This window comes from Lithobates pipiens, unplaced genomic scaffold (genome assembly GCF_037356315.1).
Source record: "Lithobates pipiens isolate NorthernLeopardFrog02 unplaced genomic scaffold, aLitPip1_a1.2 Scaffold_35, whole genome shotgun sequence".
Classification (NCBI taxonomy): Eukaryota; Metazoa; Chordata; class Amphibia; order Anura; family Ranidae; genus Lithobates; species Lithobates pipiens.
In genome coordinates, this window is record NW_027507811.1 from 25,082,819 (window position 1) to 25,108,928 (window position 26,110).

Genomic DNA, 26,110 nt, shown 5'->3' on the forward strand with positions numbered 1-26,110 from the left:
TAGGCTCATGTATCATGCACAGCTTAAATATCCTCTGCCAATGCCTTATAGGGGGACTCCCCTGTACCCCCGTACTACACCAGGAGACCTCCCCCCACCCCCCGAAATTACACTGGAAGGCTCTGCCAAACATTACACACTACATATGCACTATATTGTACATTACACAGCCTGCACTATATACACAAAAAAAGCAAAAATAGAAAAAATGGTTGAACCACAAAAGGTTAAAAGTGTAGCACAGGGCCTGGCAGAGAAAGAGTTACAGTCTGCTGGACTACAACAAAATGGCCGACAAGAGCAAATGGCCAAAGAAGCCTGCCCTTTACACATGATGCTGAGCAATGGGGGGGATGGGCACGATTGTTGCAGGAAGTGAATGGGACAGAGTTGGGAGCGATGGAGGCAAAATGCAGCAACCTGACGGAGAGGATATTACGGCTCACCCTGGAGATCATCTACCTGCTGACCGGGGAGGTGAGGAGGATTCTGGGGGCACCGCCAACACGTTTGGTTCATTTTATTGATTCATACGTTATTGAGAAAAATAACTTTCCTCCAATTTTATTCCAGCAGCAAATCCCCAGGAAGTGTCTGGTGCACGCACTTTTAATTTATACATTTTATGCAACATTTAACTAGCAGACCCTTTTTTAGGCAACTTTTTTGTACAGCTGGATCATATGAAATGTCTTTTTTTTTTTTTTTTTCTTTCTAACCATCAAGTTCTAAGACAAAGTTTTGCAGAACTTGTGTTACTGACAGCTGAACAGTTACGACCTTTTTTTTTTTTTTTTTGCTATATAATCATAGGTAAGGATGAGCTCAGGCGTGTTCGCACGGTCCACGTGTAGAGCCCGCCAGGAAGTCAGCGCAGCGCTGCGCTAATCAGTAGCAGTGAGACATTCCCTGATCTCTGCAGCCGCACATCGGGGCAACGTCTCACTGCCTGTGATTAGCGCAGCGCTGCGCTGACTTCCTGGCGGACTCTGCACGTGGAGCCTGCGAACGCGCCTGAGCTCATCCTTAATCATAGGTATGAAGTTCTTCGACCCATGTTCTTTTGTGGAACCCTTTTGCTACCACTGATCTTTGGCATAAGTCGGCGGCAGCGGGCAGTTTTTTGGTGTGTAAATCTGATTGTCGGCTGTCAAGTGATTTGGCGGCTATATAGTTCCTGGATTGCTTCCACACACCCCAGCTACACTGTGTCCCCCCCCCCCCCCCCCCCCCATGTTTCCCGGGCTCCATGCTCCCATCGGCAGACCTGAGACCAGCATGGGGGGTAGTGCTGGGTAGATGGGAGGGTAAATATTTCCTTCCTACTAAGAACCTGGAAACGACTTGTGAAACATCACATCAGTTTTCTCTATGATCAAGTGTAGTATCTGTTCCTATTGGTGGCCAGTAGGGGTGCTACTCCCTCATTCTGGCCTTTTGGTAGGAATGGCTGGCTGTATGGTACTCCTGCTGGTGTGATGGGGCTCTGAAGGCTAATACCGGCTGGAACAGAAAGGTAGTTGGGGCACAGGAGAAAACTGGATGGGCCAAATTCCTCCTGATTTGAATTAATCTACTTTGTCTGGCAATGGACTTGGAAGGCAGAGAGTCCTCGGTGTCTGGGCCCCCTGGGAGTAGTCGCCCCAAGAGCGCACTTGGGTGTGGGACCCCACTGTGTGAACAGACACATGGTCACGACACTAAATACTTTTTCTGCACTGCGCCTCCATGGGGTAGGCCTTTTGGCTATGTCCGGGGCATTTTTTGTTATTAGGCCTCAGGGCCCAGTCAGTGCACATTGCATGGCCACTTTTTATCATTTATTTTTCTCCTTGCGTTTTCATTTGTGTGTGTTTTCCTATACTGGATGGAGGATCTATCTTGAAGTCTAGGTTGAGGATATGTGGCCACTAGGTGCCTTCCTCCCCTGAAACCTAGGGGGGGACCCTCTTTGGGAGAGCTCCTCAACCTAGTACTCGGTGGTTGGTTTTGGCTGGCCATGAGCAGAGGGGCACACCAGGCCTTTTGGCTCGTAATCTTGTCCCTGTCAGGAGCCTTGCGCCCCGGAGGTTTGTGGAAAGGTCGGGTTGGTGATCAAAAGCACACCCTTAAAGCAGAGTTCCAGTCACTTATGTGTGTAGTACCCCGGTGTTTAGGCAGAGTTGCTAACAAATTTTGTTTGCCATGTAGTAATTGTCTTGGCTAATTGTTAGAAGATCCACTGATTCCTCTCTAATTCTGGCATTGCTGCACCTTTTATCTTCTGTCACTAGTTGGCACTGTGGCTGGTGACGTCAGATCGACAAGGAATGAATGAATGAAATACTTGTATAGCGCACAATGCGAACTGAATCGCCTCTAGGCGCTGACAAGGGCATAGCAAGGTCAGATTATGAATGGATGGGGTGTCTCAGCCAAATGGCAGGGGTTTCTTTAGTCCCTTGGCATGCTAGGAGAGCCTATTTATTTGGGTGGAGTCGGGTGATCGGTGTTCCGTGCCACCTGGATGGCTATCTAGGTGGACATGTGTTATGTCTCTCCGGGTTGCTATGCCGGAAGCCTGAGGCCTATCCCGGGACACCTGGCTGCTAGGCTGCATGGTGCCTATCCAGGAGCAGGAGAAGCAGCATAGGGTTGGAACTGCAGGATTGGAGTCCAAATTTTGTGAAGGTTCACCTGGACGGGAAACCAGTTGTGGTTGGAGGTAAAGGTGAAACAGTCGCCACTAAGAACCCATCCACCTTATTACTGGAGACCACTGTGAGTAAGCTCCAGCAAGTACCAGAGCAGTCTTTTCACCAGCCGGGGATGGGAAAGCTTCAGCGAGTGCCAAGCCAGGGACCCAGCAAGTTAGCGGGGGTGACGCTTGAGGAGTGTGCAGCGGGGTAGCTGTGGAAGAGCTCAGGAGATATGGTGACATGACGACTGGGATCTGGAAGTCTAGTGAGAAACTGGGAGCTCGGTGAGTAAAGATCTACAGTGTGATACTGTGAGATAAGAGAAGGACTGTACTGTGTTACCAAGAGTTATGTACTTCTACCTTTGCCATAGGAGACAGCGGTCCTACCTATACAGACGTGGCATTCGGCTGGAGGCCTTTCCCTGTATAGCTGTCTACCTATAGTGTCTCGGCGTCTGCCAAATACCATTGCATCTACCTAAGGGTGTCCTGGCCCTAACCTTCTCTCCCACAGTTCTCGTTAAGAGACAATAAATCTCTCGTTTGCATTCAAAAAGTGACTGGCGCCCATCATTTCATCTTGCATTACACCCACCATTCCTGGTAACCCACTTTACAAGGAAGCATGTCATCTCTCCCTAACTCTTGAGGTCACCATCAGGCCTCTAGAGGTCCGGGAGGTCGCTAGTACATGTGTTTATTAAAAGTCAGCAGCTACAAAAACTTATAATAAACACACCCTTATCTGTCCCATGATCCAGCGGTGCACTCACCCCAGCAGTTTTCTCCCTCTCTCCTCTTTCGGCGGTGCTGGCATCTCTACTATGGGCACCCGGCTGTGAAGCCGCAAGCGGAGCTGCGCTCTGCGACTGGTCCCAAACTCTTCTAGGACCTGTCATGTGTCCCAGAAGACTTTGGGAGGGAAAGGGGAAGGAGAACTACCGACTGCCTAAGGCGACTGGAATGGAGGTGGCAGCGGGTACCTGTCAAAATTGGGTACCCGCTCCACCCCAAAAGCTCAATTTCACAAACAGGAGCTGGGGAGGAGGCCTTAAAGCAGAAATTCCACTTTTGCGTGGAACTCACTTTTTTTTACGTTCTTTTTTTGTACACTTAACGTGTTTTTATTTTTTTCCACACCCCCGCAGATTTAAGAAAAAAATATTTGGTTTCTGTTGTCATTTTTTCCGGCTGGTCTGGCTGCGGAAGAAACTAATGGAGTGTCCTGATGTCTCACTAAAGAGAACCTGTCACAAAAAGAAAAATCACATGGGGCTTCCACATTCGGCTCACTCTTCAGAGAGCATTTGACAGGGGGTGAAGTGGCGCTGTTTTGCCTCCTCACCGCCTTCTTGAACCCCCCCCGAACCCACCAACACTAGTATGCTGCAATCGCAGGGGGCCCCTGGATGACGTAAGTTATTACAAAACGCATAGGGTGGAGCGACGCGCTGACGTCACCTCGTACTCCATACGTATACCCAGAAGAACGGGCTGTCTGTTTTGTGTTCCGGACGGCGCATCAGACTGTTTTGCTCTCTGAACTTTTTAATCATGTAAGTGCAATATATCTTTTCTTAATAAACAAGTTTTAAGGTTTTACACTATGGAGCGTTTTATATCTTCTATATACCATGATATCCACGGATGTCCTGACTGTTTGTGAAGTGGGTGTTACAAGTCTGTTAACACGTCTTCGGTCCTCTGGGAGCCAAGCCGTTATTCATTATACGTCTTATTTGATCCTCCGTTATAGGGGATCATAGCTTTCCGGTAAGAGTCCATTCCTGACGTTTTGGTGGTGGAATCTACACATCTTGTTGGGTCTTGAGTGCGGGGACGACTTCCTTCCCGATTTATGGACTTTATTCCACAGTTCACCGTTTAATTTTTATTTTTGATGGTTCACAATTTTTTGTTTTCTTTTTATGCACTTCTGAATTGTGTATATTTTTCTTGTGTTATTTGATTGACATTTTCACAGGCACACTATTGGTGATCATTTATGTCTATGACAGACATACACTTATTTTGCACATGTGATTTTTGATTTGTCATATTTCACAGGATGATTTTTTTGCCATATTTTACATATTTGATTTTGCTTATTTGAGTTTTATAACCACATGGTTAGCGCGATTCTATAGGTTTTTTTCTTTTTTTTTTTGTCATATTTATGTGAGAACCGCGGCTTTCCAATTATTGAATTTTGATATTTTTTGATATTTGTTATACCTGAGCGCAGTTTTGAAATTTTTTCTTTCTCTTCTCATGTGCCCCTTGGCAAAAATGAATTGCCCACCGCTAACCTATGTGATGAAAAAATTTTAAGTTTTAGAGAATAAACCATCAAACCCCCCCCCCCCCCCGAAAAATAATGCCCCACCCCCACAAATGTAAACACACGTCGAGGTGCCTACACAGGAAAATGTCGATTGGCACTACGCATGTTACTTATTGCCGCACCCAACTGAGGGCCCGCAATAATTTTAGGGTCGTTATTTGCGGTTAACTTTAAACTGATGAGCTATAGGGGGCTTTTAAAGCATTGCCTATGGAAAATATAGAGTACTGAAGTTTTTTGCCGTTTCAGGGGCGCATGCAATTTTAAGGCCAGACATGTTGGGTATCTATTTACTCGGCATAACCTCATTTTTATATTTTCTGAAAAAAAATAATGTAGTGTATGTGGTCCCTAAAATTAACTTTTGTGTATTTTTGATGACATTTTGCCCTATAGATAGACTGCTGCGCTAACATCGTGGGACATAGTCTGGAACTACCAATATTTTTTAGGGTTTCTGCTTTCAGAAAACAATTCATATTTTTTTTGAGGTGGGGTGGGGGGGGTTTAAGTAATCTTCAGGCCTAAAATGATTTTTTGTAGACGTGCGGCAGTGAAATGTTCTTTTGTTTGGAAATGTATATAGTGATTGCTAATCTCCCTCCACAGGATAACCTAGTTGTGAAGAAGACATCAGGAGATGGACAGAACTCCATTGTGGTTCCTCTACATTCCTTACTAGTTCCAGAAAGATACAATGAGCAGAAGATATTAGAAGTCACCAAGAAGATGATTGACCTCCTTACCAGAGAGGTGAGCGGTATCAGGAATTAGGACTAAAATGCATATGGTTGGAAAGGGGCTTAAAAAAAGGTACATATTACTGTCCCTAACAGAGGGGGCGCCTTTCCCTACTCTACCCACTTGCATAGAGCGTGCCAAACCCAGGGACTAGGATCTTAAAAAGACTCTGTCAAACCTAAGATGGCCACCAGAGTCACATGGGCGACCAGCATCCATTTGGATTGCCTTAATGACTCGGGAAACCATAGAGGAACCCTGTTCATTGTGACTTCCTCTTCTTCTACTTTGCCACTGTGGTTGAGCACCACCTGCAGTGGAGACAGCAGACTGCACCTGCTTACAGGTGCAGCACACATCCTGCTGCCAGCAGCCTGCCAAAATCAATGACAGGCTGAAATACACAGCAATTTTATGAAGATATATGCAGAAATGAGCAGTGGTTGCATATAGGGATGTATTAGTCTGCAGAACCTAAACCCCTGTACCCAAGTACCACCCAGATGTGTGTATATCTGCGTATCTGCGTACAGCCGCTGAAAATTTCAGCCTGTCATTGATTTTTGTTAGGCGGCTAGCAGCGACTGTACACTGTAGTGTGCCTTCCTGCCACCAATATGTGCCTATTCTGTTAGCTGTACACCCCTTTCTAAGCGTGAGCCAGTCAGTGTACTTCCAGATCAAAAAGTGTGTATATACTGTTTTTACATAAGTAGGAGTACTATGTATCCCTTACTCATTCATATAGGGGGCCTTTATCTCGAGGCACCTTCATTTTTAGAATTAGCTTCCAGATTCTGATCAGCACCCAGCCCTGCAAACCCCCATTAACCATCAGGCCAGGGTTATAGGGAAGAGGCCTTTGTTCAAATCAGACAGAGACTTCCAGGAAGGTCACCCATGGCAGGGTACCTCCTTATGCTGTGGGCATGTTGTCTGGTATGATTCAGGAGGAAGGAAAGGGTGGGGGGGGGGAGGGGGGGGGGCTGAACAAAAGAAGTTGGGAACTGTCAATTATCAGCAATTTTGCTGTAGTAGGTTGTTAACATCATACATATGTGCCACCTTGGGGGCAGGTTAATGGCATTCCCAGCCATGTTATGTAAAGTAAGAGTACTATGTATCCCTTACTCATCCATATTGGGGGGCTTGTATCTTGGGGCACCTTCATTTTTAAAGGTGGTTTCCAGATTGTCATTAACCTCCTGCCCACAGTCCCCCATAACCCCACAACCGCAAGGCCAGGGTTATAGGAAAGAGGCCCTTGTTCATATCAACATGGGGACAGGGGACTGCCAGGAAGGTCCCCCCTTGCAAGGTACCACCCCATGCTGAAGGCATGTTGTCTGGTATGATTCAGGACGGGGGGGGGGGGCAAACTGAACAAAGCAGCTGGGAACTGTCAATTATCAGCAATTTTGCTGTAGTAGGTTGTTAACTTTGTACAGATGGGCCACTTTACAGACAGGTTACTGGCATCCCCAGCCATGTCATGTAAAGAAATTTTGTAGTTTTATTTTTCATTTTGGGCATTCATAAAATTGCGACTCCCCACCAAATAACATTTAAAAAAAATCGTAGTCCACCATCCCCCACTCCCATTACCAAGTCCTCGCCTATAAGCCTATTACTGATTTCTAAGATTTAACTTAATAACTTCAATGGGGTTCTATGAACCCACCCCACACTGAACCCAGATTAGTTTTAACTCATCACTATTGGGGTTGATTTACTAAACCTGGAGCAGTCAGGATGTGGGGCACCTGTGCATGGTAGCCAATCAGCTTTTAGCTTCAGCTTGTTCAATTAGGCTTAGGCAATATAACCTGGAAGCTGATTGGTTTCTATGCATAGCTGCACCAGATTTTGCATACTCAAATTTTACTAAATCCCCCCATGTGTTATATGTGTGTCAGGTTCCTATAGGATGTCAGGATGTTTCCATGGGAGAGCCGAGGCATTATTACTACTCTGTTTTATATTTACATTCAGGGTGGAACCTGGAGCAATATTAACATTAGTATCAAAGAAGAGCTAAAAGAAGAAGAGAGAGAGGATTGTGTGATAAAGGAGTGGGAGTGTTTAGAAGGACACAAGGATCTCTACAATGACGTCATGATGGACCATAAACAGTCAGCATTATTGGGTAAGAGGAGACTTTATTGTAAAGGAGAGAGCAGTATGGAGGGTCCACCGAGATCCCCCATCATCTGATAAACACATAGAAACAATGTATTCAGTCAGTGTGTGTGTTTCCTACAGATGGATCCAGTAATGGGAACCCACCAGAGAGATGTCCCCGTCCTCTGTATTCCCGGGATTCCACACAGGAAGATCTCACCATCCCTCACCATCATCAGGTACACAGGACTGAAGATGTCCAACTAAAACTTGGCTCTAAACTGTATTAGATGATATTCTTCTATGTAATGTTGGGATAATAGTGCTCACCATCATACTGTCATTTTAGAGGGAAGAAGTTTTTGATATCAAAACTGAGGTTAAAGAGGAAAAAGAAATGTTTGTGAGGGGAAATCAGCTGTCTATGAACGAAGTTGAAATGATGGTGACATTTACTAAGGAGGAACCTTCTCTAGATGTCAGCACAGGTAGCTATCACTGTATTACATTTTAGAACTTCACATTTTTCATATCCATTCATTCTTTCACATTTTGAGTTTATTTTGATCAAGTTTCGGTATACAGATTTGAAAAAAAATCATGAAAAGTCAGCAAACTCATTTTCAAAACAATCCAGTGAGCTGACCAGGACTAGTCGCCCAGGAAGGGTATTCTATATAGACTTGGTATGCACATGGTACGGGCGGTATACTAGAGACTATAAACTTGGATTTGCAGTCTAGTTCTTTTAAAGTGATTCTTAAGGATCCTCCATCTTTCATGCTTTCTGGCATTGCTCCCAACATGAACCAAGACAGCTTGGTCATGCCCAGCCCCTCCCAGTAAATTGTCTACATGTTCTACCACATGCTGAACCTTGGCACCTGGAAGACAGCAAAGCATTTGGTTGAGGCGACACTGGTAGTAAATTATTCCATCGGTGCTCCTGATTATAGAATTCCTTATTAATACCAACTGTATACGTCTTCCTGCATTATGCTCACCACCCCTACTAGATGGGCTGCTCTCCCAAATGTCTAGGGTTGCCACCTCTGGGTTTGCCACCCACAAATCTTCACTCAACTTGGAAAATTTGCTTGGGTGTCCACACACAGGACTGGCTTTCCCTTAGTGTAGCCCCCTACCATTCCCTCTAATTTCAATAACCCAGCATCCTTTTTTTTTTTATAATTGACAATTTTTATTAAAGTTTTTTTTATATTTTTTCAATATAGAAAAGGATAACAATCACCGGAAATCATGCAAGCTTACAGTAGCAAATCAACATAGAATACACCCATTACAGTATACACGGGGATGAAGTAAAATCAATACAGTTGCTTCATAGTTCTATAACCAGGTGATTCATATACTCCTGAGGAACCAGGCAAACTAGCAGTATGAAATCAAAACAACAGATTCTTAAAATAGCTATACCAGCGATTCCGAAGCCAAAGAAATATGGCGAGTGCCTACTGGGTTCGTAGAACAGAGGAAGAATCCAGCATCTTACCAGATCATCCTGACTTACTCCTCCATCCTCCACATCAACCCCATTAAAAGAGAACTATGTTTTTTTTTTTTTGGCCCATAATACTCCCCTAGGTGGATGCAGCATCGATCCGATGCTGCATCTGTTCCCCGCCGCCTCTTCACTGAGAACCGAGCCGCCGATGGCTCAGTTCTCTCATCTCCCTGAGTGGAGAGATGCTGCCTGTCAATCAGCAGCTCTCCTGCTCTGCTCCTCCACATTCACTAGAGCGCTGAGCTGTGGAGGGGCAGGGAGCGGCCATCTCAGCAGCTCGCTGAGAGGATGAGACTGCCATCAGTCCAGGCACCTGGCGGATCCAGACTTCGGAAGTCGGGACGACGCAGTGCCTGGACTGGTCTTGGTGATGTCAGCAGAGAGCATACTTCAGACCGCTATCTGCTGAAAACGGGTCACAGGAGTGCAAAATGACTTACACTCCTTTGACCCAGAGGAGAAGCCCAGCCGAATAAGCTCAGGCTAGACTTCTCCTTTAACCACCTGCTTAATGAGTAGAAGACTCCCTTTAAGGCTGTCAATTCTCAGTGTTGCAACTCGCTCCTCCAGATCTCTAATGTGAGGTTCTAGAAGGGCAATCTGCTCACGTCTGTCACAGTGGTGTCCATACTGCATTACTGTATACATGTGACACTGTGCACTGAGCAAAGCCTTCAACCTTCTTAGTACTCATTATCCCAGTTAAAATATTTATGTTACAGAAAGTTTCAAATAATACTTAGGGTTGAAGACTCCTTTTTGTCTTTACCTCTTTTTATTATACGATTCATGTTTTAAAAAATTTGCTTATTCAGATTCCACTTTGTTCACATTCCCAATGTAAGCAAGCTTCAACATGGAGTAGAGATACTGTACAACATATGAAAGGTCCATCTCCATTCCTCAAAATAATGTCATGTCCCCAACAAATGAGGAGGAGATAGTGGACACCATATGAAAGGTCCATCTCCATTCCTCAATATAACGTCATGTTCCCAACAAATGAGGAGGAGATACTGTACACCATATGAAAGGTCCATCTCCATTCCTCAATATAACGTCATGTTCCCAAAAAATGAGGAGGAGATACTGTACACCATATGAAAGGTCCATCTCCATTGCTCAATATAACATGTTCCCAACAAATGAGGAGGAGATACTGTACACCATATGAAAGGTCCACCTCCATTCCTTAATGTAATGAGGTGGAAATACTATATATTATATGAAAGATCCATCTTCATACTTGAATATAATATATCTTCCCAACAAATTTTGTGGAGATACTGTACACCATATGAAAGGTCCATTTCCAATCTTTAATATAACGTCATGTTCTCAACAAATGAGGTGGAGATACTGTACACCATATGAAAGGTCCATCTCCATTCCTCAATATAACGTCATGTTCCCAACAAATGAGGTGGATAAGATACTGTACACCATATGAAAAGGTCCATCTCTATTCTTAGCCATATTAATTACAAAAGTATGTACACCTCCACCCAGTGTGCTATAGTTGCTTTGGTTGCACTGTAAATCTTTTTTATCCTTGTGTTGATGTTATTACTTACCTAATTCTGTGCCAGAAATCTGGGGAACAGTTGGCTAACAGTTGACCAACAAGCATGACTTCTAATTGCAAAACATTTTCAAAAAACATGTTGTTAGTTTTTATTATTATTCTTATTATTATTATTATTATTATTAATACTATTTCCAACAGGAGGACACAATCACTGCAATACCTCAGAGGGACATCTTACTTTATATACAAATTATAATAAAGAAGATAATGGCATGGCACAATATTCACCAGGAGTCGGCATTGTTACCCAAAACGTACATCAAAAATTGACGCATATGGTGGGATCAACAGACCAGTTTAATTCTGAGAAACCCAAATATATATCGCATACTATTATTCCAAACGTCCAACCAAGCTTATACAGTACAGAGGAATCACCAGATCCTTCTAATCCTAAAGAATCGTCTGCCAATATTTTGAATCTTTTTCAGGTTTGCGAAAAATCATTCACAATAAAACCTGACTCGGTTGTACCCCAGATAAACCACACCGGTGAAAAACCCTTTTCGTGTTCTGAGTGTGGGAAGTCCTTCATGAAGAAATCACATCTCAATGAACACAAGAGAATCCACACCAGTGAAAAACCTTTTTCATGTTCTGAGTGTGAAAAGGCCTTCATAAAGAAATCCCATCTCATTGAACACCAGAGAATTCATACCAGTGAAAAACCCTTTTCGTGCTCCGAGTGTGAAAAGGCCTTCAAAAAGAAATCAAACCTTGTTGAGCATCGGAGGATTCACACAAGTGAAAAACCCTTTTCGTGTCCCGAGTGTGAGAAATCCTTCAGAAAGAAGTCAAATCTCATTGTTCACCAGAGAATCCACACCAATGAAAAACCCTTCTTGTGTTCTGAATGTGAGAAGTCCTTCATAAAGAAATCAGAACTTATTCAGCACCAGAGAACCCACACAAGTGAAAAACAATTATTTTGTTCGGAGTGTAAGAGGCCCTTTACCAACAAATCAAAACTCATTCAACACCAGAGAATTCACACCGGGGAGAAGCCCTTCTTGTGTTCTGAGTGTGGAAAGTCTTTCTCTCTAAAATCGATACTCATAACACACCAGAGAGTTCACACCGGTGAGAAACCCTTTTCCTGTTCTGAGTGTGGCAAGTGCTTCTCTAATAAAGGCAACTGCGATAAGCACATCAGAATTCACACTGGTGAGAAGCCATATTCCTGTTCAGAATGCGGCAAATGTTTTGCACAGAAAGTGACACTAATCATCCACCAGAGAACACACACCACTTGCGAGAAGCCATATTCCTGTACCGAGTGTGCGAAAAGCTTCTCCAGTAAAGGGAACTGTGATAAGCACATGAAAATTCACTCTGGTGAGAAGCCTTTTTCCTGTTTGGAATGTGGAAAATGTTTTGCACAGAAAGTGACACTACTTATCCACCAGAGAACGCACACCACCTGAGGTCACAGAAAAAAATGGTGGAGTTTCAAATGCTCCATAGAACAATTGTACGACAAACAAAAGGCAATCCAAAAGAATCATTCAACCCATAGTTGTGGTGGTGTGATCTGTTTTTTTTTCATTTTTTTTAATTTACATAAAGTATATTTTTCCATTTATTTTTTACTGTGCATCTTCCTGTTGTCCTTTTGGTTAAAGAAGAATTAGCAACACAACATAAAAATCCTAGTTGAATTCGCCCAGGGGTCCAAGTGCTTATATAACTTGGCCACATTTTGTTCTGTGACCCTGTTGTGTTTTAAAAGCCAATTTTTATCACTGTCTATGCTAGCTATAGCTCCACCCTAGGCTTAAGCCCAATTTGTGGGCGCAACTTCCATTTCTCTCGGTTAAAAGGGATTCCATGAAGTTTGCCAGGTTACCCTGCCAGAGTTGATTGATCAGTAACAACACAAGCATATGTAAAAGATCATTCAGAGCTGCCGGGGCTATATGATTTATCTGCTTACAAGCAGCCAGAAGATAAAGAACGCAGCCCCACCAGGGATAATTGATCATTTTATGCCGCGTACACACGACCGGACTTTTCGACATCAAAGGTCCGACGGAACGATTCCGGCAGACCATTCGATCGTGTGTGGGCTGCAGCGGACTTTTGATTTGCAAAAATCCATCAGACTTTAGAAATGGAACATGTTTCAAATTTTTCCGCCGGACCCAGTTCCTACCGAGAAATCCGCTCGTGTGTATGCTAGTCCGACGGACAAAAACCAACGCGAGGGCAGCTACTGGCTATGAATTTCCTTACTCTAGTCCGGTCGTATGTCATCATGTTCGAATCCGTCGGACTTTGGTGTGATTGTGTGTGGCCAAGTCCGTTTATTCGGAAAGTCAGTCAGAACTCTGTCAGAACTCCGCCGAAAGTCCGTCGGACCTAGTCCCTCAAAGTCTGGTCGTGTGTACGCGGCATAACTTTCATAAATGAACAGTGAGAACTGCGACTGATAAATCACACACCTCTGACAGCACCAACTGTTCATTCACAAACGTGAAGATCATTCAGTTGCTGCAGAGCTGTGTGATCTATCTGCGACTGATAAATCACACAGCCCTACCTGCACTTGCTGTTCATTGTCAAAAGTAAAGATAATTCAGTTCTGTGGGGCTGTGTGATCTATCTGACAGTATTATGAATGTTTTCTAGCAGCCTAATTAGATCACACAACCTCAACAGCTCTGACTATTCATTTAAAAAGTAAAAGAGCATTTAGTATTTCGGAGCTGTGTGATCTATCTAAGCTGCTAGTAAGCATTCATGACACCGGCAGATAGATCATACAGCCCCACAATGCTGACTGTTCATTCACAAAGGTTAACGATCCTTCAGCACTGGCAGGGTTTGTAATCTATCTGCCAGCTGCTTGTTAATATACACAGCACCAGCAGATAGATCACACAGCCCAGAAAGCGCTGAATGATCTTTTATTTGTTCCCCTTGAGGATCTAATAAGGCTTTTCAATATGTGGTGATTCTTACTTCTTCTTTAACACTCAATCTAATTGCATTTTTTTCTTCTCTTCATGTTCTGCCATGCAAACAAGATTTGAGGGAACATCTTTCCAACAAGGGTACATGCATCATTCCTTTGCCATTCATTGATGGTTATACTGTCACTTGCAAGAGACTTAAAAGCTGCCAAATGGAAATAAAAAGTGGGCAGCCAAGTATAACCCCCTCCTACTCCCATCATGTCTTTTGCATGGTCACAGACATTGTTCCTCTGAAGAGAAAAGTCCAGACTTTTTTGCTAGGTTTTCGTACTTTTTTTCTTGAATCAAGATACCTTTTGTTACTTAGCTGGTCTTGCAATGTAGCTACTTGGATCAACCTTTCCTAAGCCTGACATGGAGTGCCATACCCAGACCCCACTGCGGTTAGCTTGGAATGTTACCTTCAGGCACTCAACTTGGCTTTTGGCAGCCCTGCAATGTCACTTGGCAGTAACCTTAGTTTGTCACACACTTAATGACTGGTATTAGAGCATTAGAAGTGATCTACCCACTGTTTTGGTCGATCCCCTTAGTGTCTGGAGCTCATGGCTGTGGCTCTAAACTGTAACGTGGATGGGTTGTTGGGGGCCTCATCTCTAGTATAGGTTTGCTGTCAGTGAATATAAGGAAGGTCCACTGCTTAAAATGTTGAGTTGCAGAACCTGCATACCCTTTGAGGGACAGCTGGCTGACCCAGGTAGATGTGGTACTCCGATCTGATCATATTCCTGGCAGAAGCTCTGTAGGCTCATCCAGATCTTCTGGCTCAAGGACAAATGTACCATCCTGTTTAACTGTATTTACTGCCAGGGTTGTTAAATCCTAGGTTCTGAGAGACCAAGGCATCTCTGAATTGGTGATTCCCACAATGTTTAACGTTAGGAAGTCTAATTCCAACAAGGTCTATCACTGCACATTGAAGGCATACTTTACTTGGTGCGAGATAAAGAACATTCATCGCAGAAAACTCTACGTGGAATTATTTGAGATGTGTCTGGACCAGCACTTGTCCCTGAGCACCGTCAAAGGTCGGGTCTTTGTGGTCTCAATTTTGTTTCAGAGAGAGCTGGCTTCCCATTCACTTAAATTAAAAAGAAAGGAGCACCCAGTTTCCAGAGAATCAAATACATCAAGTCAACGCATTTTGGGAAGATAGACTCCCCCTTTATTTGTAGAGGAAGCAAACTAAAGCTGGCATCCTGCCATTCAAAAATCTTGAATCCAACATAACCGCTCATGGGAATTGTTCCCACCAAATAGTGTGCAGCAAACGCACTGAAGAAGGGGGAGTCTATTCCCCCTAAACTAATTGGCTTGGTGCACATGTTGTAAATTTTTAATAAATGTCCACAAACCATATTTTAGAAGTCACATTTCTCTGGACACCGGCACTCCTTTCTTTTTTATCTAAGTGATCAAGGAATGAGAAGTCAGCTCTCTTTGAAACAAGATTGAGACCACAAAAACCTGACCTTTGATGGTACTCAGGTCCAAGTGTTGGTCCAGGCCCATCTATAAAAAGGCTGTCATTCTTTCCATGAAAGTTTTTTGTAAAGCATGCATTAAATGTACAGTAATGAACCTTGTGGGAAGCAGACTTCTTAACTTTAACACTGTGGGAATCCCCAATTCAGAGATTCCTTCGTCTACAAGCTGAAACGACTCTAAGGTCGCACAGAAATGGCAGCAGCCCAATCCTCGAGAGGCCCATCTCCACCATCCATTACTGGCCATTATCCACCGGAAGATATTCCTTCCTTTTTGCCCACACGAATACCCATTTAGGACCAGTGACCAATCCAGCGCAGTCTCCAACACAAGCATTCTTTGATTAGGGCTTTTGTGCAGGGTGTCTCCCATGTGGCTCCCTCTGTACATTCCCTGTGGCTTTATGGGATTTCAACTTGGTACTCTCAAATTTGCCCTTTGAAACAATCAGATATATTATGCATATCCTACAATTCATTTCTCCACTCTAATGCACAAGGTTGAATTTTTTGTTGCCATCACCCTGGTGAGGCGAATTTCAAAGCTGGCACCCTTATCTTGTAAAGAACCCTTCATGGTATTACACAGAAAAGGTGGTGTTATGCTTATAACATCCTTCCTTCCTAAAGTAGTTTAAGCTTTTCACCTAAACACAAATAGTGATGGACGAACTTCCGACGGGACGTTTCGCGAACGCGAAACGCGAACGGACACAAACGTTCGCGAAAACGACCGTTCGCCGCGGGCTCCATTGACTTCAATGGGAGGCGAATTTCGCAAACCTTTAGGTCGAATTTGCGGCCACGGGGTAATTATTAGGGGGTAGCACGTAGTCCCACCACCTGGACAATAGCATAATACATGTATGAGGTGAATTTGGGATCGATAACTACAAGCATTTTTTTTTTATTTGGGAAATTGTTCTGACAATTCAGGACTATGGAGCTAATGAAGGCAATGGAGGAGAGGGAAGGTCAGGGACCAGGGTAGGCAAACAAGAGGGTGCAGGAGATACAGAGCACTGACAGCAGCACCGTAATACAGAGCACTGACATCAGCACCGTGACATACAGCGCTGACAGCAGCTCCGTGACATACAGCGCTGACAGCAGCTCCGTGACATACAGCGCTGACAGCAGCTCCGTGACATACAGCGCTGACAGCAGCTCCGTGACATACAGCGCTGACAGCAGCTCCGTGACATACAGCGCTGACAGCAGCACCGTGACATACAGCGCTGACAGCAGCTCCGTGACATACAGCGCTGACAGCAGCTCCGTGACATACAGCGCTGACAGCAGCTCCGTGACATACAGCACTGACAGCAGCTCCGTGACATACAGCGCTGACAGCAGCTCCGTGACATACAGCGCTGACAGCAGCACCGTGACATACAGCGCTGACAGCAGCTCCGTGACATACAGCGCTGACAGCAGCTCCGTGACATACAGCGCTGACAGCAGCTCCGTGACATACAGCGCTGACAGCAGCTCCGTGACATACAGCGCTGACAGCAGCTCCGTGACATACAGCGCTGACAGCAGCACCGTGACATACAGCGCTGACAGCAGCTCCGTGACATACAGCGCTGACAGCAGCTCCGTGACATACAGCGCTGACAGCAGCTCCGTGACATACAGCACTGACAGCAGCTCCGTGACATACAGCGCTGACAGCAGCTCCGTGACATACAGCGCTGACAGCAGCACCGTGACATACAGCGCTGACAGCAGCTCCGTGACATACAGCGCTGACAGCAGCTCCGTGACATACAGCGCTGACAGCAGCTCCGTGACATACAGCGCTGACAGCAGCTCCGTGACATACAGCGCTGACAGCAGCTCCGTGACATACAGCGCTGACAGCAGCTCCGTGACATACAGCGCTGACAGCAGCTCCGTGACATACAGCGCTGACAGCAGCTCCGTGACATACAGCGCTGACAGCAGCTCCGTGACATACAGCGCTGACAGCAGCTCCGTGACATACAGCGCTGACAGCAGCTCCGTGACATACAGCGCTGACAGCAGCTCCGTGACATACAGCGCTGACAGCAGCACCGTAAGCAGCCCCAGGAGGAAGTCAGCACAGCACAGGGATGGTGTGATCCCCTCATAATAAGAACCCCCAGGAGGAAGTCAGCACAGCACAGGGATGGTGGGAGCCCCTCATAATAAGAACACCCAGGAGGAAGTCAGCACAGCACAGGGATGGTGGGAACCCCTCATAATAAGCAGCCCCAGTAGAAATATGACACCGCTCAACCTCTTCAAAGAGGAGGGTAGGGGCATATAGTACGGTGTGCTTTTTTGGGTCAGGGAAGTGAGCCAAATGAATTAAGAAGGTCTGTGTGCTTGATTCCAAAAATTGTTTATAGACATATACATGGTCTACTGATCACATGTGTTGAATTCCTCCGAGATCCATGCCTCATTCATTTTTAGAAATGTGAGGTAGTTAACACTGTGGTGAGCTAGGCGAGTACGCTTATCGGTCACAATCCCCCCTGCTGCGCTGAACGTCCTTTCGGACAGGACACTGGATGAGGGGCAAGCCAACAGTTCGATTGCAAATTGGGCAAGCTCTGGCCAGAGGTCAAGCCTGCCCACCCAGTAGTCTAGGGGTTCATCACTCCTCAGAGCGTCCACATCGGCCGTTAACCCAATGTAGTCGGACACCTGACGGTCTAGGCGTTCCCTGATGCTGGATCCGGATGACACCTGTCGATGGGTCGGCTGAAAGAATGACCTCATATCCGAAGTCACCAACACATCTTCAAACCGGCCTCTTCTTGCAGGCGCTGTTGGATTGGTACCCGCAAATCCTTCTCTGGGAGTGGGAATTGCTCCTCTGCCAGCGCACGCAAAAGCAGAATGCAGCATTTCTCGAAGCAAGGCCTGGAAGTGCTGCATTCTGACAGCCCTCTGCGACGGCGGTAACATTTCCGCCATTTTGTGTTTGTACCGGGGGTCTAAGTACGTTGCCACCCAGTACTGGTCCTTGACCCTCATGCTTTTTATACGGGGGTCCCTATTAAAACACTGGAGCATGAAGGCCCCCATTTGCACTAAAGTGGAAGCGGTGTGGTGGCCTGGCTCCTGCTCATCATCCAGGATAATGTCGTCCTCTTCATTCTCCTCTCCCCATCCTCGCACAACAGGGATCCCAGAAAGGTTTAAAGCATGCTCTTCTTGCTCCTGCTCATCCGCCCCGGCACCATCCTCCTCTGACTCCTCATCAGACTCCTGTTGTTGACTTGTCTCAGATAGAGTAGCCCCCCCTGGGAATTCATCCAGCATTGCGACTTCCTCATCTTCCCGCTCCTGCTCCTCCACAGCCTGATCAATGACACGACGCAATGCACGCTCCAGAAAGAAGGCATAAGGTACCATGTCACTGATGGCGCCATGGCTGCGACTGACCAGTTTGGTGATCTCCTCAAATGGCCGCAGAAGTCTGCATGTGTCGCGCATGAGCAGCCACTGGCGCGGTGAAAAAAAACCCAGCTCCCCAGAACCGTTTCTTTCGCAGAGTTCATACAGGTAGACGTTAACTGCACGTTTCTGCTGGAGCAGCCTATCAAGCATATAGAAGGTTGAGTTCCATCGCGTCGGGCAATCGCAAATAAGACGTCTGACCGGCAGATGGTGTCGCCGCTGAATGTCAGCAAGGCGAGCCATGGCCGTGTAAGATCTTCTGAAATGGGCCGAGATTTTCCTTGCCTGCCGCAAGATGTCCTGGACCCCAGGGTATTTGACAAGGAATCGCTGCACGACCAAGTTTAAGACGTGTGCCATGCACGGCACGTGCGTGATTTTGCCCTGTTTCAATGCGCTAAGCAGATTGGCACCGTTGTCACACACCACTTTACCAACTGTCAAATTGAGCGGTGTTAGCCACTCATCTGCCTGTGAACGCAAAGCTGAAAGGAGTGCCGGGCCAGTGTGGCTCTTTGCTTCCAGGCACAACAGACGCAGCACGGCATGGCAACGTCTCACCTGGCATGTGGAATAGGTTCTGGGGAGCTTGGGCGGTGCAGTGGAAGAGACGCTAGCAGCGGAAAAGGAGGAGGCAGCTGAGGAGGAGAGGGAGGAGGATGGAGTAGGAGGAGGAGAAGAAGAGTCAGGCCTGCATGCAATCCGTGGCGGTAAAACCAAATCTACACGGGTGCCACGGGTTACATGCTTGACGGCCGTCAGAAGGTTCACCCAGTGGGCAGTAAAACTGATATACCTTCCCTGCCCGTGTTTGCTAGACCACGTGTCTGTGGTCAGATGTATCTTGGCACCGACACTGTGTGCCAGAGATACATTCACTTGCCGCTGAACATGGCCATATAGCTCTGGGATGCCCTTCTCTGAGAAATACTTCCTTCCTGGGACCTTCCATTGTGGTGTTCCAATGGCCACAAATTTGCGAAAGGCCTCCGAGTCCACCAGTTTATATGGCAGTAGTTGGCGGGCTATGAGTTCTGACAAGCCAGCCGCCAACCGTTGGGCAAGAGGGTTATCCGGCGTCATCATTTTTTTACGCTCAAACATTAGGCCCACGGAAGCCTGCCTTTTTGCAGAAAAATGTGAGCTTGGCGTGATGGAAGGTGGAGTGGAGGACAATTGTGAGGAGAGAGGAGAAGGAGAAGTAGAAGACGAGGCTGGACGGTGAGAGCCTGCAGTGTGGCTTTGTGTGTTCCGTTGCTCCCACTGGGCTCGGTGATGGCTGCTCATGTGCCTTCTTAAGGCGGTCGTCCCTAGGTGAGTATTGGGCTTACCGCGACTAACGCGTTGACTGCAAAGATTGCAGATGGCAACGCTATTGTCAGCAGCGGACACGTTAAAAAAAGCCCACACTGCGGAGCCATGTGCCGGTGTCCTGGGAGCGCCAGATGTGACCGTACATGGTCGATGACTCGCTCCTGATACATTTGCAGTCTGCTTTGTCCCTGCTGTGCAATGTAAGTCATTGCTGCTTCTCCTCCCTATCTGCTGGTCCATATCTCCCTCTGAACTCCCCTCCTCTTCCTCTCTTGTGGGCACCCACGTGACATCACTAGACACGTCATCATCAACGTCACCTTCCCCACCGCTATAAGTAGAGTAGGCAGCAACACCGGGGACCAACCTCCTCCTTGGGCTGATCTGGGTACTGGCGTCAGACTGCTGAGTAGCGCTTGTTGCTACCTCCTCTTCCTGATCCAATACCAAGAGTGGCTGCGCATCAGAAATGTCCTCTTGATATGGATCGGAAAATAATTCCAGTGACTCAAGCGGAAGGTATGTGGTGGTGGTGGTGGTGGTCGTGTTGTTGGTGGTAGTGTCTTTGGGGGTGCACATAGCAGAGAGTGAAGAAGAGGGTGCAGATCGAGAGGATGAGGAGGGTGCAGAAGAGTAAGGCTGAGCGAGCCACTCAACCAAGTCTGGTGCATCCTTTAAAGTAATTGAACGCACCTTCTGCAACTTCCCACTTTGGCTCAAGCCTGTTGCTCCTGCCCTACCCCTACCACCCCTGCGGAAGGGCCTGCCTCTTCCTCTGCATGTCATTTTTTAAATGACCCTGTGACAAAACTCTTAGTCCCTATACCGCTGAAGGACTGCTGCAGTATAGGTGAGCGGTCAGCAGTGGTGCACGTCAACCCTATCTATTGTGGACCTATAGCGGTCCTTACAGAACAGCAGACTGTACCGCACTCAAGCCTATGTACCGTAGCACCCTATACCAAGTTACCAGTCCTTATAAGAACTTTTGTGGACCAAGCAGGTTGTGTATTAGTGTTTAGCAGACTGTACGTCAGTCCCTATACCGCTGAAGGACTGCTGCAGTATAGGGCAGCGGTCAGCAGTGGTGCACGTCAACCCTATCTATTGTGGACCGATAGCGGTCCTTACAGAACAGCAGACTGTACCGCACTCAAGCCTATGTACCGTAGCACCCTATACCAAGTTACCAGTCCTTATAAGAACTTTTGTGGACCAAGCAGGTTGTGTATTAGTGTTTAGCAGACTGTACGTCAGTCCCTATACCGCTGAAGGACTGCTGCAGTATAGGGCAGCGGTCAGCAGTGGTGCACGTCAACCCTATCTATTGTGGACCGATAGCGGTCCTTACAGAACAGCAGACTGTACCGCACTCAAGCCTATGTACCGTAGCACCCTATACCAAGTTACCAGTCCTTATAAGAACTTTTGTGGAACAAGCAGGTTGTGTGTTAGTGATTAGCAGACTGTACGTCAGTCCCTATACCAATGAAGGACTGCTGCAGTATAGGGCAGCGGTCAGCAGTAGTGCACGGCAACCCTATGTATTGTGGACCGATAGCGGTCCTTACAGAACAGCAGACTGTACCGCACTCAAGCCTATGTACCGTAGCACCCTATACCAAGTTACCAGTCCTTATAAGAACTTTTGTGGACCAAGCAGGTTGTGTATTAGTGTTTAGCAGACTGTACGTCAGTCCCTATACCGCTGAAGGACTGCTGCAGTATAGGGCAGCGGTCAGCAGTGGTGCACGTCAACCCTATCTATTGTGGACCGATAGCGGTCCTTACAGAACAGCAGACTGTACCGCACTCAAGCCTATGTACCGTAGCACCCTATACCAAGTTACCAGTCCTTATAAGAACTTTTGTGGACCAAGCAGGTTGTGTATTAGTGTTTAGCAGACTGTACGTCAGTCCCTATACCGCTGAAGGACTGCTGCAGTATAGGGCAGCGGTCAGCAGTGGTGCACGTCAACCCTATCTATTGTGGACCGATAGCGGTCCTTACAGAACAGCAGACTGTACCGCACTCAAGCCTATGTACCGTAGCACCCTATACCAAGTTACCAGTCCTTATAAGAACTTTTGTGGAACAAGCAGGTTGTGTGTTAGTGATTAGCAGACTGTACGTCAGTCCCTATACCAATGAAGGACTGCTGCAGTATAGGGCAGCGGTCAGCAGTAGTGCACGGCAACCCTATGTATTGTGGACCGATAGCGGTCCTTACAGAACAGCAGACTGTACCGCACCCAAGCCTATGTACCGTAGCACCCTAGACAGACCAAGTTACCAGTCCTGATAAAGAGCTTTGTGGAACAAGTGAGTTGTGAATGATTAGCAGACTGCAGCAGAAGGGCAGCAGTCAAGTATAATATTCTTTCTATATTTGGAAGAAAGAATATTATACGTGTACAAGCCTATTACCGTACCACTGATACCAGTCCTGAAAAGAACCTTTGTGGAACTAATAGTAACAGCAAGTCTTTAAAATTATCCTCACTGCCTGACACACTGCTTCCTGCCTGTCCCTATACAAATTGGCAAAAAAGAGTAGGCTGGAACGATTAGCTGGAACAGCTCTTTTGTGGACCTGATAGTAACAGCTAATGATGATGATGATGATGATGATGAAGAAAGACTAATCTGGCTGAGCTGTCCCTAAAATAGCAGCATACAGCGCTCTGTCCCTTTATCTAAACTGACAAAAGAAACTCAGGCTGCTGACCTAACACCTATACCAGTCCTGAAAAGAACTTTTGTGTACCAAATAGCTAGCGTTTTCTCTGTCCCTACTCCACACAGGATCCTTTCCCTACAGTGACAGAAGAAAGAATGTAAAATGGCCACCGGATCGGGTGTATTTATAGGTTAGGGGGAATGTCCAAGTGTCCATGAGCTGTCATGTCTCAATTGGTTGTCCTGTAACACATGATAAACGTGTCACGAAAGGTTAAAGTTCTTGTATACATTAAACACGTAAGTCCGCCGGGGCGAACGACGGAAAAAGGCGTTCGAACCCGCGGACGGCGAAAGTCGGAAATTCGCCGCGAAACGACCGCCGGGCGAACCGTTCGGCCATCACTAAACACAAACATTCATCCTTCCACCCCGCCATTCTTTGTCTATGAATATGCACTTAGTACTGCTTTGCCACAATACTGAGACATGCTGAGATTATGAGGTGTTATGCTAGTTTGGTCACATTTTTGTTGCCAATGTCCAATTACCACAAATGCAGCAGTATAACCTGACAGTCTATAATGCCTGTGTCCTTCATAAGTAAAAAAAAAAATTCCTTTTATTTAGTTAAGTGGGGAAAAGTTTGATCTACTTTTTATGGCTGTATGTGTCCCTGCTCCAGTCTGTCAAATGTAAAAAAATAAAGTTTTCGCTGAATTTCCACTGCAATTACTGCAGTTCTCCGGGAAGAATGATCGGGGCTCATGCTGTCCTTCCCTTTCAAGTTACATAAAGATATTCATTGCGGGAAAGAAATAAATTTCTCAATTGTAAACCATAGTGTGGACTCTTGTTTTGTTTCATATGTACCTTTACGACTGATGGAACATTCTGGTGGAGCCAAAGAGGGACATGAGAGCTCAAGTATTTGGTCTGCTGGCCTGTGGTTTTTAGAGAGCACAGGTAGTCACTATTAGGAAAATGGCAATGAACGATGAAGAGTCTGTGACAGAGAGAGGGAACCACACAATGGTCCTGGCCCTTTCTTAGCTTATTCAAAACTAAAGAGAAGGTTTTGAGAAGAATTGGGGCTTTAAACTCATACTGCATTCTGTATAGAGAAACTTTGCTATCCTGGGAAATGGCACCATTCTCTCTGAACCTCTCATGAAGTGCATCCACTCAGTCAAGCCCTGAAACTACAAGCGGGATTCACAATTGAGAAACCTTGTTCCCAATACTGCACCTGCCACCCATCCGGAAGACTCATCCTGGCACCCTTGAACTCTCATACCCTAGCTCAACCCTCCTGTAGACTCATCCTGGCTCCCCTGAACTCTCATACCCTCTCTCAACCCTCCTGTAGACTCATCCTGACACCCCTGAACACTCATACAATCTCTCAACCCTCCTGTAGACTCATATTGGCTCCCCTAAACTCTCATACCCTCTCTCAACCATCCTGTAGACCCATCTAGGCTCCCCTGAACTCTTATACCCTCTCTCAACCCTCCTGTAGACTCATCCTGGCTCCCCTGAACTCTCATAACCTCTCACAACCCTCCTATAGACTCATCCAGACACCCCTGAACACTCATACAATGTCTCAACCCTCCTGTAGACTAATCCTGGCTCCCCTGAACTCTCATAACCTCTCACAACCCTCCTGTAGACTAATCCTGGCTCCCCTGAACTCTCATAACCTCTCACAACCCTCCTATAGACTCATCCAGACACCCCTGAACACTCATACAATCTCTCAACCCTCCTGTAGTCTCATATTGGCTCCCCTAAACTCTCATACCCTGTGTCAACCATCCTGTAGACCCATCTAGGCACCCCTGAACTCTTATAACCTCTCTCAACCCTCCTATAGACTCATCCTGGCTCCCCTGAACTCTCATACCCTCTCTCAACCCTCCTATAGACTCATCCAGACACCCCTGAACACTCATACAATGTCTCAACCCTCCTGTAGACTAATCCTGGCTCCTCTGAACTCTCATACCCTCTCTCAACCCTCCTGTAGACTCATCCTGACACCCCTGAACACTCATACAATCTCTCAACCCTCCTGTAGACTCATATTGGCTCCCCTGAACTCTCATACCCTGTCTCAACCATCCTGTAGACCTATCTAGGCTCCCCTGAACTCTCATACCCTCTCTCAACCCTCCTATAGACTCATCCTGGCTCCCCTGTACCCAAGGAATCGGAATATACGAAAAGTAATATGAATATACAAACCAAATTCCAAAAATACGAAAGGAATCCGAATATACGAAAAGTAATATGAACATACAAACCAAATTCCGAACATAAGAAAGGAATCCGAATATATACGAAACAAATTCCAACTATACAAAATGAATCTGAACATACGGAACGACTTCCGAATATACGAAAGGAATCTGAATATACGAAATGAATTCTGAATTTTCAAAACGAATTCCGAATATACAAAAAAGATTCCGAATATACGAAACATCTGAATAAACAAAATAAATTCTAAATATGTAAAAGGAATCCAAACGTATGAAACAAATTCGGAATATATGAAAGGAATCCGAATATCCGAAAAGGAATATGAATATACAAACCAAATTCCGAATATATGAAAGGAATCCGGATATACGAAACTAACTCTGAATATACAAAATTAATTCTGAATATACAAAAGGAACCCGAATATACGAAACAAATCCGAACATACAAAACAAATTCTGAATATACGAAAGGAATCCAAATGTATGAAACAAATTCAGAATATACGAAAGGAATCTGAATATACAAAACACATTTCAAATATATAAAACAAATTCCAAATATATAAATGGAATTCCAAACTTAGTGTACGAAACTAATTAACTTAATAAATGAATCCAAAACAAAGCACGTTTTTCTGTCGTGCAACCATTACTTTCTTTTCCTGTAGTTAAGCAATGAGGATTCGCTTCTGGGGGCTGCCATATTATTGTAGCCCATATATGAAGACATGTTAGCATACAACTATGGTGAATGAACATGTTGAATGCCTTAGAAATTCATTCAACATCTAAACAGTCAGACGGAATTTTAAATACTGTATTTCACTATATAAGCTGAGTTTACTGTTAAAAATAAGTGTGAAATACAAGACTCCGGTGGGTGTAACAAGATGTCCGTGGGGTGTAGCAAGATGGCCATGACAGAACGTCACTTCCTTTACAAAATC

The 26,110-nt window shown here is 45.7% G+C and overlaps 1 protein-coding gene across 1 annotated transcript in view; it reads left to right on the forward strand.

The window, feature by feature from the left end:
- Nucleotides 1-26,110, forward strand: part of LOC143955221 (uncharacterized) — a 145,377-nt gene that overhangs the window by 72,059 nt on the left and 47,208 nt on the right. Inside the window, exons 27-32 of the mRNA XM_077465304.1 lie at nt 235-477; nt 5,634-5,777; nt 7,758-7,911; nt 8,028-8,125; nt 8,236-8,374; nt 11,138-12,420. Of these exons, the coding sequence (XP_077321430.1) occupies nt 235-477; nt 5,634-5,777; nt 7,758-7,911; nt 8,028-8,125; nt 8,236-8,374; nt 11,138-12,420 (2,061 nt within the window). The remainder of the gene's footprint in view (nt 1-234; nt 478-5,633; nt 5,778-7,757; nt 7,912-8,027; nt 8,126-8,235; nt 8,375-11,137; nt 12,421-26,110) is intronic.